The following is a 16251-nucleotide window of genomic DNA, read 5'->3' as shown; positions in this document are numbered from 1 at the left end:
TCCCTAAACAGTTGTATCATGTTCAGGAATAAGGACAAGAACCAACATTTAGAAAATAAGTTTATTCTAAAATCAGAGCCAATATGAAAAACATTACATCACTGAAAGATGGTAGAAGGAACAGGCAGCATGAGAAGGCATTTCCGTGACTACTATATACATATTTTATACAGGCAGAGTAAAAATAGAGTAATTGAAGCATAGACGGTAACCAGCAACATTGGCTCGGAGGCTGTGTGAAACATTCAACGTAGAAAAGCATGGGACATCCTTGCCCCAGAACAATGGAGAATATATCACTATCAAAATCAAGCATGAAATATAAAAAGTGAAATTGTCAAACAATCCCCTCCCATATGCAATACACTACTTAAGTCTGACATTTCCTGTCAGAAGAATACATTATTATACGTACAATCATCTACATGTACAACTTATGAATCATTTCAGGCTACAAGGTCATAATACAAATACAATAAATACGATTCTTGAAACTTTAAGATGGCAGACTTGTTCATATTGCATTAGTTCATATGTTCTGTAGTGTCTGTGTTGCAAGTGTACCGCCCTTTGAGCACCAAAGGGTGAGGTGTCTGTTGTGCTGTGGTCCAGTCAAGTCACCAGACGCTGCAATGGGTTTAATCCAGCATCTACACAGAAGCACACAGGCTTTAAAACAACATTGTTCTGACTGTCAGATGTTAGTTTGTAAAGTTAAGCATACGCTAAAAGTCATGATCAGCGTTCATGGAGTCAAATCCAGACCCTGTTGTCACACTAAGGCCCTTGTTATAATAAGACACAATACCATCTATTGAAAATGTGATTCAAAACATGGGAACATGGGGCTTGGAGTGTTTTCTTTGGTGGCCAACTGTTCTCAAAAAGCACAAGACTGAACTGAGCTCTTTGAAATGATGGGGAAGCTGAGCAGGGTTATCAGGGTCAAAGGTCAAAACATTCAAAAGAGCACAACTTTTAATTGAGGGCCATGTTTGGAAATTATTTAACCAGGAATACCATATCAGCTTTTTGAAAAGAGGGTGGGTTCGCGAGGAAAAGTAGACGCAAGAACTTGAAATGAATCAAACCATGTAGTAAGTTGTGTAAATAACTCATTTGGAACCAATACCACCCTCTCTTGTGCCCTTCCTTCCTATGTGCTTTAAAATACGTATATTTATCATGCAGGACAGCTCCTCTCAAATGGTGAGCGCTGCAACTCTGAAGGGTCATTAAACTCAGATCCGTTAGGAAAACATCAAGTTCATCAAAACTCAAGTTCTGAAGCATAGGTTTCCATGTAGTTTCCATATGCAGCAAGTTTGTTCAAGTCCATACCATTTTGATTGCTTTTCCAATTTGTCATGACAGTTGATCAGAAAGAGCACCACTTCAGGGCATGGCTGTGTTATTGTACTCCCCCATTCCCTTTAAACATCCCTATTGTCTCAGTGCATCGATGAACATGAATCATTTCCACCACAGGCTGATATCCCCCAGTTTGTCAGTCTGTCCATCTCTCCCTCTCTGCTTTGAACCACATGTGCACTCCCATCTACTTAGAAATGTGTCCTCACAATCAGGCCATGGTGGCCCTTTAAATCACTCTGTTGGAGTGAAATACAAGATCTAGCATAACCAGTAGGTAGTGATATGTGTCTGAAATATCCTACTACAGGATAAATAGTATGAGCTACCACACAGCGCTTGTGTTAGTATTCTACACAATGACTGAGCAAATGGGGGAAAAAAATAAACCCATGTTTATATAAACGCTAATGTACAAGAGGTGTACTACAGAGATGCAAACAAAGTCATTCACACAATGTGGTGAGTCACAAACTCAGTGGGGTGAAGCAGCCATTTCTGTAGCCAGCAGAAATCCCTTGTTGCTTATTAATGAAAGTCAGGTCAGTTAAAAGTATCAAAGTGCTTGAATGACGGTGGTAGAATTACCATTGCTTGAAGAACACTTATAATCTTTGTGCACAAAACAGTCTAAATGGCTGGGTGTGAATGAATGTGATGAAATTGAACTGTTATACAAAGACAGAAAAAGGCAGGTGTAGAGTGTGCGTTAAAAGCTCGCTCTGAATTTTGATTGGCTCATTCCTTTCAACCCTGCTGGTTGATTGGTCAATTTTCTTTCAAAGATACTTTTGATTGGTAGTGAGAATATAAAAACATGCTCAAACAAGAGTTTGAATGTATGTGTAACAGGACATTAAAGAAACAAAAATATGAGAGAGAGAGAGAGAGAGAGAGACACAGCTCAGCAAGACTAGCACCAGACAGACACAAAGGCACAGATATAAAAAGCTAGCGTTAGGTGTGGTCAGGTCACTGTCCTGTCCTTCTGTTACTGCTCCTCTTTGTCTCTTCTCTGGTGTGGTGAACCTCCATTCAAAGGATCATCAACTAGATTCAGCCGTGGGGCGATTTTTTTTTTCTTGAGCGGATGGTCAGGGGGCCGGAACATAATGACAAATAATTAGCAAATTGACCGCAAGAAAGCCCAAACATTAATAATATTTGACAAACAATTTCAAACCTTGCTTTCAAATCACAGATCTCTATTTTGCATAGGAATACTTTAGAACAGATTTCTTAAATTGAAATCATTTAGAGTGGATTTGCTGGTGTTTACCTTTTTTGTCCACCAATAAAAAAAATTGCATCCGCCAGGTCTCCAGTTGGAGAACCCCGCTCTATTCTAAGGGTATGGAGGTGGCGGCCATTACTATGTTCTTGCTCTGGTCTCTCACTCCTAGATCAATATAGCACATGTGGTCTCATCAGAGAGGAAGATTCCAGGATAACCATGGAGACAGTGACAGACAGAGCCTTCCCATCAGCCAGTAACACTGTGTATGGCAGTGGAGGCTGTTGAGGGGAGGACGGCTCATAATAATGACTGGAACAGTGCAAATGGAATGGCATTAATCCATGTGTTTGATGTATTTTATACCATTCCACTCAAGACATGACCATGAGCCCGTCCTCCCCAATTAAGGTGCCACCAACCTCCTGTGGTGTATAGCCTACCCATACTGCCCTACCAAGAAAAAAGGCAGTAACTGCTCATTTGGTCAAAAATGAGTTAGCATGTATTTAATGTAGCAAAAATGACTTAATCATGTGGGCAAGTGTAACAGTATAACTTTAGACCGTCCCCTCGCCCATACCCGGGCGCGAACCAGGGACCCTCTGCACACAACAGTCACCCACGAAGCATCGTTACCCATCGCTCCACAAAAGCCGCAGCCCTTGCAGAGCAATGGGAACCACTACTTCAAGGTCTCAGAGCAAGTGACGTCACCGATTGAAACGCTATTTAGCGCGCTCCACCGCTAACTAGCTAGCTATTTCACATCCGTTACACAAGTATCCTGCCTCGCATTGTTTTTGAGAAAACGGGGTTGATATTAGCAGTAACTCCACTAGGTAACTGTGAAGCTAAGGTAAATAAAAGCTATTTTTCCCAACAGTTACTGCCTTTTTGCTTGGTAGGGCAGAATAGCTCTGGCCTGTACATTCCTGCCCCCAACTCCAGTCAGTCAGCTACTGTATACATCCATAATCTAAAAGAATAGAAGGTCTGTGTGATGAAGTCATATGTTCTGTCCACAGCAGTAATAGTGTGGTCATAATAAAAATAATAAAAAAACACTACATAGAGGTGTGGACAGATGTAGAATGATAACATATGAGATATTATGTTCGAAGTCACTGAAAACGGAACCCTAATACTGTCCACAAGAAGGAATGCACAAAGTAACAGAACAGAGAGTGATATAGAGCATGGTGTTCCTCCTCCACACTGTTGATACAGGGGTGTCTAAGCCCACGTCCCTCTCCCCTTCAGGCTTTGTGATAGGTGGGACAGTGTATGTGGGTTTCGTGACACAGAGACTCCTGTAACTTAGTTGGAGAAGTGTTTCTAGCAGCATACCCATGTATCTGTCTGGCTGACCAAGCCTTCAGACAGCCACCACCTCCCCACACATATATACACACCACTCTCCCTCTTTGTTCCTCTCTCTGGCACCCAGTCACACTCTCCCTCACTTCACCACCCCCCCCATCCCGTTCAGTCAGCCTGAAGTATGTTCCAAACCTCCCCCGCAGAAAAGGAGGGATGGATCGACAGAGTGAGAATGGAGGATGCAAGACTACTCTCCCCCTCTCACTCTTCCACCCACCTCCTTGGTTCCAGAATCACCTTTTCCTCAGATGACTCCAGATCAGTTGTTACTGTGGGGAACACACAGGGAGGGAGGCCAGTGAGCCATGGGAAACACCATAGTGAAGATCTTAATAAGAGGAGGAAAAGGATTGGACCAGACTTACAAAGCAGATGTTAGTCTCTGGGACAATGTCTGATAGTGAGATGGCATCTTCATTACCCGACTGATCACCTGACGCTTCCACTTCCGCACCCATACTGAGAGACAGAGAGAGAAGACTGATAAGGGTGTGTGTGTGTTCACGTAAGTGGGAATACATGAATCAGTGGTGTAATTCATTTGTGTACCTGTGGGAGACACCGTGGTCTTGGTCTGTGCTTGTTACTGCTCTATGTACCTCAACCCCTACTGACCTAGAGAGAGAGTGAGAGAGAGAGGGCGAGAAACACATGAGAAATGGATGACTTGAAGAGGAGGACTGACTTTGTGGAGGAGAGGGGATGGAGGGATGTGTTACTGTAGCAGAGGAGAGGAGGAGGTGAGTCCTGTGCTTCCTAATGAGGACGTGGAAAAGTTGGCCTCTGCATCCCCTGACCCTCCCGCCAGGGGAGGTGTCCTTGGCACCAGGTCTGGCCTGCCCGACTGCATGCCTGAACAGAAAGAGGGAGTAAAGAGGGGAACTAATGGCACAATTCCAAGTCGACCCCTAATCCCTTGTCCATACGCACTTCATGTAGCTCTGGTCCACCTTGACCTCTAATCCCACATACAATCAATGTTTGTGTTAACTGTTCACTCACCACTGTCTCCCTCTGCGTCAGCCTTGTTGAAGTGTGATTGGTAGACGAGTCGAGAGTCCACCACAGACTGTCCAGCAGCGTGGGAGAGGGGGGGGCCTCCCAGGGTAGGAGCTCTCCTCAGACCCCCCGGACCCCCACCACGAGACTTCTTGGATGGGGAGAGCTTCACTGAGGGGTGGGGAAAACAAAATAACAACAGCACGTTATATCATAAAAAGTAAATATTGAAACAGAAGATACACACACACAGCAGTCTTACATGGGATCTTCTTGAACACTGTGTTACACATGAATTGTTGGAAGCGCTCAGCGTAGAAGCCTGGTCTGTGCACCGACACTGTATCCTACAGAGGAAAAGGAATAAACCAGTTACAACCTGATATAGGCCTGACATAAGCAGTGGCAGATCTGACACATGCATCTGTGGCATCTTTCATAATGTACTACAGGTAATGTGTGTGTGTGTAGGATCTTACCCCATCATGGACGAGGGCCTTCCACGAGTGTTCCAACTTCTTGATGAACCTGAAAAACAGTCTTCGTGAACGTAGCTCAGTTGGTAAAGCATGGCGCCAGGATAGTGGGTTCGACTCCCGGGACCATCCATACGTAAAATATAAGCACGCATGACTAAGTCGCTTTGGATAAAAGCATCTGCTAAATGGTATATACAGTGAGCTCCAAAAGTATTGGGACAGTGACACATTTGTTGTTGTTTTGGCTCTGTACCCCAGCACTTTTTGGATTTTAAATGATACAATGACTATGAGGTTAAAGTGCAGACTGTCAAGCTTTGATTTGAGTGTATTTTCATCCATACCAGGTCAGTGTATCATTTCAAATCCAAAATGCTGGGGTAAAACAAAAAATGTGTCACTGTCCCAATACTTTGAGTACTGTGTCATTATATTACCATGTGAATATGTATGTAATCTGTTCACAAGAACGCACACACAAGCACCTACCTGTAAGACTGCAGAATGTCGATGATGCCGATAAAGACCAGCAACCTCTCTCCTTTAGAGTTCCTGGCTGGGATCCCGCCCATACTGAAATGACATATGCCACACCAACCAATCACCATAAACAAATCCTGATTTACGTGACAGTTGGCACTTTTCCCAAGGTAATATTGTGTGATGTATTGATTGACTCACTGGTCCTCAGACTCCAGGGCTCCCTTCCCGCGGGCCTCTCCCTGTATAGACTCCATGGCTGTGCAGTATAGACTTTTCTGGGCCTGGGGTCGGCGCTGGTCTGGGGTCACCGCCCCCTCTGACCCCCCACTGTCCCCCATCTGCCCCCCACCTCGCTCCCTCTCTCTACTAGCCTGCTCCAGGTTATGGATCCCCACCAGTAGACTGTAGTCCATGATTTTAAAACTCTGCAGGAGCTGGAGCACACACACAAACACATAAGTGTTACTATACAGTAGACCCAAACAGCACACACAGAACACACACACCCTCCCTCCCTCACCAGGCAGTCTCTCTGGATGGTCTTGCTAAGGGCGTTGTAGTTGTCCGTCTCCAGCAGTAGTCCATCAGGCAGGTCCTGGATGAAGTCCAGGTCTTTAAAGGTGGGAAAAGTCTTGTCCCTCTCCTTGGCTGAGGCCCGTCTCTTATAGGTGGAACCCTTCATGTCGTACTTATGGTGCATGTGGACCACGCGGGGCAGCAGGTTGTTCATCACCACCAGGCGGATGTTCTTCCCTCCCGCCTGGATGCAGTACAGACCGTAGAACTTAGGGAGCAGGGTCCGTTTGTTCTGATTCAGGTTCTATAGAGAGGGAAGAGACGGGTAGAAAGGAGAGGAGAAGAGTGAAAAAGACGAAGCCACCACAGACAGCTTGGTATTATTTAAACACTAAAACACAGGCCACCACAGACAGCTAGGTATTATATAAACACTAAAACACAGGCCACCACAGACAGCTAGGTATTATATAAACACTAAAACACAGGCCACCACAGACAGTTAGGTATTATATAAACACTAAAACACACAGGCCACCACAGACAGCTAGGTATTATATAAACACTAAAACACAGGCCACCACAGACAGCTAGGTATTATATAAACACTAAAACACAGGCCACCACAGACAGCTAGGTATGTGCAACTGCACATGGGAACAACGATTGTACTTTTTGGAGAAATGTCCTCTGGTCTGATGAAACAAAAATAGAACTGTTTGGCCGTAATGACCATCGTTATGTTTGGAGGAAAAAGGGGAAGGTTTGCAAACCGAAGAACACGATCCCAACCGTGAAGCACGTGGGCAGCCTCATGTTGTGGAGGTGCTTTGCTGCAGGGGGTACTGGTGTACTTCACAAAATAGATGGCATCATGAGCAAGGGAAATGATGTGGATATATTGAAGCAACATCTCAAGACATCAGTCAGGAAATTAAAGCTTGGTTGCAAATGGGTCTTCCAAATAGACAATGACCCCAAGCATACTTCCAATTTTGTGGCAAAATGGTTTAAGGACATCAAAATCAAGGTATTGGAGTGGCCATCACAAAGTCCTGACCTCCATCCTATAGAAAATCTGTGGGCAGAACTGAAAAAGCGTGTGCGAGCAAGGAGGCCTTACAAACCTGACTTAGTTACACCAGCTCTGTCAGGAGGAATGGGCCAAAATTCACCCAACTTATTGTGGGAAGCTTGTGAAAGGCTACCTGAAACGTTTGACCCAAGTTAAGCAATTTAAAGGCAACGATACCAAATACTAATTGAGTGTATGTAAACTTCTGACCCACCGGGAATGTGATGAAAGAAATAAAACCTGAAATAAATCATTCTCTCTACTATTATTCTGACATTTCACATTCTTAAAATAAAAGTGGTGATCCTAACAGACCTAAGACAGGGAATTTTTACTAAGATCAAATGTTGGGAATTGTGAAAAACTTCCGACTTCAACTGTATCTGTCCATGAAGTCTCCCCCCTCCTCCTTCAATGTATCTCCATGAAGTCCCCACCCCTTCAATATCTCACCATAAAGTATCCTGGTAGTAGCTTCTGGAGAAACTCAGCCTCTTTGTGCTGCACTGTCTTGATAATGAACTCATCATCACTGGACACGTAGAAGAGAGAGCCACTGGCGCCGGAGTTAGACAGCTCTATCAGGCCATCGTTACACAGAGAGTACTGTAGGAGAGGAGTTAGGTAGCATCCTGACCACAGAACTACAACCAGACACAACCATAGAGTTCTACAACCAATCAAACAGATTCAATTAAGTTAATTTTTGTAGTCTACTGACCAGGTAGTCGTCTGGACGGATGCCAAAGAGTTCTCTGAAGTAGCGGAAGGCGATGGGGGCGTAGGTCTTAAACCTGAAATCACTGTAGTGGTGGGCAGGGGTCAGGTTACTGCCTTCACTGAGACAGAGAGAAGGGTGTTAATGAGTGCTGAATACAGGAAGACTTCTCTCCAGCATAAATGCAAGATGGGCACAGACAAGTGGTGTAGCGCAGTTCAGGGAAAAAAAAAAAAGATTCTAGCTAATCTCATGCTGTTTTACACATCTGTAATTATTTGCATATGCTACATGTTTCAGTTTTCTTAGCTAATCTCATGCTGTTTTACAGATTTTGCCATGAGGCTGAGAGAACGTGTTTCAGTTTTAAAGCCAATTTCCTGTAATTATAAACATTTCCTTCATGGTTTATGACATGTTCATATAGTATCTGGGGGCCCAACTTATATTTTAGGGGGTGTCGGGTGGCCACCATACCTCATGCGGGTGCTCAGGGGTTGTGTGCTACACCAGTGACACAGACACACAAAGAGAGACACAGACACACAAAGAGACACACACGTCTAACCTAGGGAAGAAGATGCTCTCGACCACCACAAAGTCCTGCATGAGAACATCCCTCTCAGCCTTCTGACTCAGGCTGCCCACAGTGTGAGTGATGCCCAGCTGAATTGCTCCTTTCAGGGCTGACGACGTAGTCTGGAGGGGGAAGTGGAAGCTTGGCTTGTCAAGAGAGATTGATAAATTCATTGTGTCTGAGGAAATCTCATGTTATAATTAATCTATGACTCTCAAATGCTTGTGTACATTACATTCTGCGAGTCATCATTGGCTGTGGACGAGGAAGGGTTTCAGGCTACGGGTAATTTTAGCACACATGTGGTGTGTGTGTGTGTGTGTGTTGACCCCATGCTGACCTTCTTATAGGTGGTCTCTCCAGTGTTCGTCTCAACTCCTCTGTGTCCAATGGTCTTCTTCATACTCTGACTTGATCCAGGCATCTGAGACAGAGACAGGATGAAAGAGAGAGAGAGGAGAGAAAGATGGAAGAGAGGATGGGAAGAAATAAAAGGTATTAAGAAACTAAAGAAATGCACTGTAGAGTTGTGGGTTTGACTCCATTAAAACAAGTTTCAGCGTCACCCTGTTCTCTCCATTGTTTGGTTTTATGACACACGGCTTAAAGGTAAACATCAGCCATTGACACACAGAAACCATCAAAACCAGTTCCCCCTCCCTTTCCACATATCCTGTGTCCTCTCCCTAGACAGAGAGGTGATATACAACACATCTTCACCAGGGTCTATAAATGTTGCGTAAATACACACACTGTTCCCTAAACCTAAAGGTAGTGGAAAACACAGTTTCATCAACAGTGCTCCAGCATCATCAGCAGAGTGCTGTAATTAGTGGTTGTGTGAGTCAGGGATGGTGTCCGTCTTACCTCGGGGGATGCCACTTTCCGAGACGCACTGGACCCTTGAAGGGAGAGATAAAAAAGGAAAACATATTGGAGAGTATAGTGATGATATTTTCGTTAGGCTCCTCCATGTTCCATGCGCAACTCAGTCCTCTTAGAATCGAATAGTTACCGACAGAACCTAGCTAATAATCACAGAGCTAGAGTCATGCTAGACAGCTGTAGTGATGAACTTGTCATATAGTATAGTAGTTTATGGAGGAAGGAACCTGCATTAAAGCGTCTGATCGGGTTGTGTGATGTCTGGAATGACACATCGTCCCATCCAAACGTTGTTGATATACATTGCGCACGGAGGGGTCAATTGGCGGGAAGAACGCAATATAAAAAGACACATTGGTTATACCAGAACTGTGATTTGGGGTATGTCGTCATTGTTCTTATTCTAATTGTTACAAAAGCCACAAACAAGTTCATTAAATCATTGTTCAAAACAAGACTTATTATTTCTACCTTGTTCTTGGCTACAGAAGAATTTTCAAACTGGAAGGTGTATTATTCTCTTGTCCATAAAAATACTCAGATATCAGTTATATTAGTAGACCTTTTAAAACAAATATTAAGGCCGTATCCAGTGTATTGTTATTTCATCTTGATCATCTGGAAAAGCACATGTGACATTCTTTCTTCCATTAGGCTACTTTCAGTCAGTTTAAAAAAGTGGATTTCACTTAGTAACTGTAGTGTAGCCTACCGATACAAAATCTGAAGAAAAACTATGGCTGAATTTAAGTGGAGGGAAAAGCACGTCTTCGCCTGTTTGGCAGTTTTTCGCTCAATTTCAGGCCATATGATAAAGGTGAGCCAGCAGACCTTACCCAAGGCATTTGCAGAATATGCTAAAAGATTATCAGGGCAAAGGATGGAGAGACTACAAACCTCAGTCATCCTGCTGAGTTCGATACTCTGGGGGTGAACATGCTGGTGTTCCTTGGTATAAATAATAATTTGTTTTATCGGATTGTATATTTAGGATTTAGCCTAAGGATAATAGGCCTATTCGTTTTAAGCCTAAACCAATGTTCATTCAAGTGTTATAAAGAATGTTAAAGGCTAAATAATAATTTATGTAATCTGATTGATGTTGACTATTATATAAATGCACAATTTGTAAGCTATTCAAAAGAAAGTTGTTTGCGAGACAACTCCGACAGAGTCATCATTCATTTATTTTTTGTTCCCGCTTATTGAAAGTGCTGCTGCAGGAGCTTATACCCGATTGTCCGTTGCACAATTCAAGGACATTAATAAACACTTCGACAATATTAGTTTAACTTGTCAAAGTAACGTTTACTGCAATTTATTGACAGTAGCCTATGTGTAGGCCTATATTATTGGTTGTTTGGTTTGCAAAGAGGGATTTAACGGCACAATTTATTTTTCATGCTCTCCGCTCTTTCTACATTGTTCTCTTTCATTGTTAATAATCTAACTACCACATGTATTGAAATTGTAGGCTACGGCAATTAGGGTGTAGGCCATTTGGCATGCCGCCCTGCTGTGTGCTCACTGCACTAAGACTCCAGCGGTGTAGTCAAATTCAAATAGGTTCAACTGTCGATGACATTGAGATGTCATCATCAACGATGCAATCGTACAATCGCCCAACCCTAGTGTCCGAATTGCTTCATTGCATTATTTCCACTCCATGCACAAAACCTAATAAACTTCAGCGTAATTTTGACTTGAGAAGAAATTTGCCACAGTAAATGCTTGACAACCACTCTAGTTAATTACAAAAACAGCCATCAACCATGTAATTTTCCACAGATGCCGAGCCATGGTTAGACCTACACAGCCACAGGAATGGATAGGCCTAGGCTAACTGCTGCTCCCATTCACATTGTGCTCTAGATTTACACCACTTTTCCCTCTAATGCTGCTTCCATGTCAGCCTGCCCTGGATGCTATTGTGGTTGGGCCTTTGCCTCAAGCCTAAAACAATCCTGGGGAACCCTTGTACTTCAGTCACTGCTCAGGATGCATTGCATTTGTATGACGTTTTTCACTAATTTATAAAACACCAAATGTTGTAGCTTGTAGTTACAACTACCCTTACTGACTGCCTATCTGTTACTTAGTGCCTCTCCATCTCCAGACAGTATAGTATTACAGCAGACATCCCCTCTCAGACAGTCTACCACAGAGCAGATACTGTGAGAGCATAGAGCAGCGGAAGGGCAACAAGTTAAGTGTCCACTCACGGCATCTCTCTCTCTCTCACACACACACACACACACACACACACACACACACACACACACACACACACACACACACACACACACACACACACACACACACACAGAGAGAGAGAGAAATACAGAGCAATGAGTGGACATAGCCTGGTATTAGGTTTAATGGGGAACACCGGATACAGGGAAAGATCAGGATGGTCGGAGGAAATTACGAGAACTGTCGGCATCGACACAGGGACATACGCCAGTCTCTGCAAAACATAACCCCAGTCTGATACTGTGTCTAGGCCACTGGGTCCTCTACCACAGGTCTCTGGCAGACATAACCCCATTCTGATACTGCGTCTAGACCACTGGGTCCTCTATCACAGGCAATGACTAAACTTTTTCCATAACCCAAACTAAGCTTGGGACTTTCCCTGTGACTCACCGAGTTGCCATCTTCCTTTTTGGTAGGGATGTGCTCATTACCAATCCTCTCTAAGAATAACTTCAACCCTGCAGACCCCAGGCCCAGCCCCAACTTTATCCAGCCCAAGAGATAACAACCAATAGCCTATTATAAAACATTGTCAATTTGTGCGACAAACATGCCAACATAGAAAAACACAGCAAACACGTGTGTGAAAAATCTAGAAGCAAAATATGTCTGGTATTTTCTCAATGTTATCACATCATCATGACAATGCTTGAAATATGTGCTCCTCACAAAAGGATTCCCCATTTAAAATTGTGTGCGTGTGTGAGATTCGCCTTCTCACCCACTCCATGAGAACTTCAGGCCTGTAACCAATAGCAACTGCTATTTCTGAGTTTCAACATGTGTTGAAATATTACAATATTACAACCAGTTGGCAAAAAACTTGTCTGCTGTTATTGTAATAGTGTGGGCAGGTCAGAGTTATGTTGAGGACAGTGAGAGGCAAGAGGAGGGAGACCTACTGAAAATATATCATGGAAAGGTGGCGTACTGATAGCGAAACAGGAAACAGCCTAATGGCTACCTGTCTGTGATATTAGGCTAGGCCTATTCAAATTGTGAGATGGATGAAATCAATCAATTAAACCAATCCACATTACTTGAGCAAACGCCACAAGGATTCGTTCGTTCAGGGAGTGGAGAGGCACTGTGTCTTGCTAAACCATGTTGTAGCCATTTCACTGCAAAATGCATTGCACACACAATAGAAAGGAAACACGAACAATAGAAAACAACCGTTAACAGCCTGTATTTGGTCCACTCGTCCTTTGCTTGCTCTCAGCTTGCTCAAATGCCACAAGGCCCTGTAATGCCTGTAAGAGGCACTCACAGGAAGGAACGAAGCACACGATCAGCCACTCTCTCACACACAAACACACACTGCAACACCATGCAGATACCTCTCTGCAAGGCTCTCCTCCAGAACTGAGTCCTAATGTCTATGGAAGAAGATACAAAACAACTACAACCAGTTACACATGAACAAGGCATGCATGCAACCAAATTAGGCCTCAATCACATTGCTCGCCTCTAAATTAGCCTAAATGGACCACATGCTACAGAGTAGAGGTCGATCGATTATGATTTTTCAACGCCGATACCGATTATTGGAGGACCAAAAAAGGCGATACCGATTAATCGGCTGATTTTTTTATTTTTAATTTGTAATAATGACAATTACAACAATACTGAATGAACACTCATTTTAACTTAATATAATACATCAATAAAATCAATTTAGCCTCAAATAAATAATGAAACATGTTCAATTTGGTTTAAATAATGCAAAAACAAAGTGTTGGAGAAGAAAGTAAAAGTGCAATATGTGCCATGTAAGAAAGCTAACGTTTAAGTTCCTTGCTCAGAACATGAGAACATATGAAAGCTGGTGGTTCCTTTTAACATGAGTCTTCAATATTCCCAGGTAAGATGTTTTAGGTTGTAGTTATTATAGGAATTATAGGACTATTTCCCTCTATACCATTCGTATTTCATTAACCTTTGACTAATGGATGTTCTTATAGACACTTTAGTATTGCCAGTGTAACAGTATAGCTTCCGTCCCTCTCGTTGCTCCTACCTGGGCTCGAACCAGGAACACAATGACAACAGCCACCCTCGAAGCAGCGTTACCCATGCAGAGCAAGGGAAATAACCACTCCAAGGCTCAGAGCGAGTGACGTTTGAAACGCTATTAGCGCACGCTAACTAGCTAGCCATTTCACTTCGGTTACACCAGCCTCATCTCGGGAGTTGATAGGCTTGAAGTCATAAACAACGCAATGCTTGACGCACAACGAAGAGCTGCTGGCAAAACGCAAAGAAAGTGCTGTTTGAATGAATGTTTACACGCCTGCTTCTCCCTACCACCGCTCAGTTAGATACTTGTATGCCTGTATGCTCAGTCAGATTATACTATTATATTATTATCCTGCAACGCAGGACACGCTAGATAATATCTAGTAATATCATTGCCCATGTGTAGTTATAACTAGTGATTATGATTGATTGATTGTTTTTATAAGTTTAATGCTAGCTGGCAACTTACCTTGGCTTACAGCATTTCCGTAACAGGCAGTCAGTCTCCTTGTGGAGTGCAACTAGAGAGGCAGGTCGTTATAGCGTTGGGCTAGTAACTGTAAGGGTGCTAGATCGAATCCCTCGAGCTGACAAGGTAAAACTGTGTCGTTCTGCCCCTGAACAAGGCAGTTAACCCACTGTTCCTAGGCCGTCATTGTAAATAAAAATTTGATCTTAACTGACTTGCCTAGTTAATATATTTTTTTTTTTAAATCTCCCATGGAAGCGAAATCTGTATCCATTCCACCCTAAACTAACGTTACTTAGCCTAATTGATTAGTGACTGCCTGTTTTTGTCAGGAGTCCAAAAGCTGTAGAACAACATTAATGTGTCAACAACATAGACATGACCACCACATTCTATCCACGAAAACAATTGTGCTGGCATTACAAGTAAATATTCAACACACACCTAGTTAGCTAGCCAACATTGCTGGCTGGCCTCAGTTTGTTGGGTTGGCTAGTTAGCCGGCTAACATCAATTAACAGGTGTTTCGTCCTACTACGAGATGCGGCAAATATTACAAAATATCAACAAAGACCCACTGGTTTCGAGCATGGCAAATAGTTAACAGAGGCAGTAAATTAGCCAACTAACGTTACTGTAGTTAGTAAACATTGCTGGAGTTCGAGAATTTGCCCCATTCAGGGTGAGCTAACATGAACTACATCTGATTGAAAATAACCACATTTTCGGGTGTGCGGCTATCCCATCCCAAGCCCTTAATACAATCACCATAAAGTACATAACCCAATTTCAAGCGTGTAACGTTAGATGCCTAGCTAGCTATAACGCAAACCATCCGATCCGTTTGTTGATGTTAGCAAACTAGCTAACAGCAACTGTGATAACGTTAGCTAGCTCAGACAGGAGAAATTAAGTCAGTTGAATTCAGACAAAATGACCATATTCAGCTACAGGCTGTGCTGAATCTGTAGCTACGTTAATTAGATTACATTTTCGTGCAAACTACTTCACGGAGACCTAAATTAGTTATTATAGATACCTGTCGGAGCAGTCAATCCCGAATCAACTGGAACGGCGGTCGCCATTTTGGATTGGCCGGTATCGGAACAGATAGAACAAATTTTTGGCATGGGTATCCACCTAGCTAGTAGATGGCCAGCGGCAAAGTCAAAATGGGCTATATCGTAAAAATATATGAAAACCAAAATGTGCTATTTGGTATTAATTTGGGGTTAAGGTTAGACATACAGTCAGCAGTGTGGTTCTGGTTAGATTTCAAATAAAAATGTAAGAAGATACATTGTAGAAATAGGCTGGTTTATGACTTTGTGTATCTCCCTTAGACCGGTTCGTACGTAAAACATTCTAAATAAGGCTGCAAAGACATCGATTTAATGGCGGGGGGGAACAGAGATAATATGCATACTTTCTTTATGAAACACCATTTTCCACCACCATAATAGAGTTGCTAATGCTAGTTCCTGATGTTGCGCTCTTCTTCGATGACGTTTAACTGCGGTTGGCATCCAATAAACTTGCATTACCGCCACCTACTAGACTGGAGTACAACTCCCTTATACTTTGCTTGAAAAAATAAATAAACAAATATCCTACCATCTAAAACTACAAAAAATGAATAAAAATTAACACCACCCTACTCCACTATTTCAATCTATTTAGTCCTACCTCAGGCCAACAACCTTAACACATCCTGTAATCATTCTAATGTCAAGCCCTCACACCCAAATACCTCTCTGCAGCTGCCACCACAACCTCAATTTTCTGTG

At 43.0% G+C, this 16251-nt stretch overlaps 1 protein-coding gene across 2 annotated transcripts; it reads right to left on the bottom strand.

Moving 5' to 3' along the window:
- Positions 1-43: 43 nt before the first annotated feature.
- On the bottom strand, positions 44-15908 carry LOC110508369 (phosphatidylinositol 4-phosphate 5-kinase type-1 alpha). Of its 2 annotated transcripts, XM_036967298.1 has the most exons (18): positions 15504-15908; positions 13317-13355; positions 9703-9737; positions 9176-9259; positions 8827-8957; positions 8262-8379; positions 7994-8146; positions 6470-6769; positions 6148-6383; positions 5956-6039; positions 5467-5515; positions 5250-5334; positions 4991-5158; positions 4708-4840; positions 4538-4603; positions 4354-4447; positions 4206-4257; positions 44-650 (listed from the first exon to the last, which is right to left on the bottom strand). In XM_036967298.1, exons 1-17 carry the CDS (start codon positions 15592-15594, stop codon positions 4255-4257), a joined length of 1869 nt encoding a protein of 622 aa, XP_036823193.1. In that variant the 5' UTR covers positions 15595-15908; the 3' UTR covers positions 44-650; positions 4206-4254. The 2 variants fall into 2 exon arrangements, with proteins under 2 accessions (XP_036823193.1, XP_021444537.2); XM_021588862.2 differs by lacking the exons at positions 44-650; positions 13317-13355 and having other exon boundaries at positions 4226-4257; positions 15504-15906.
- Between the last annotated feature and the right edge of the window lie 343 nt (positions 15909-16251).

This window comes from Oncorhynchus mykiss, chromosome 3 (assembly GCF_013265735.2).
Source record: "Oncorhynchus mykiss isolate Arlee chromosome 3, USDA_OmykA_1.1, whole genome shotgun sequence".
Taxonomy (NCBI): Eukaryota; Metazoa; Chordata; class Actinopteri; order Salmoniformes; family Salmonidae; genus Oncorhynchus; species Oncorhynchus mykiss.
This window is presented reverse-complemented; position numbering and strand designations above follow the sequence as displayed.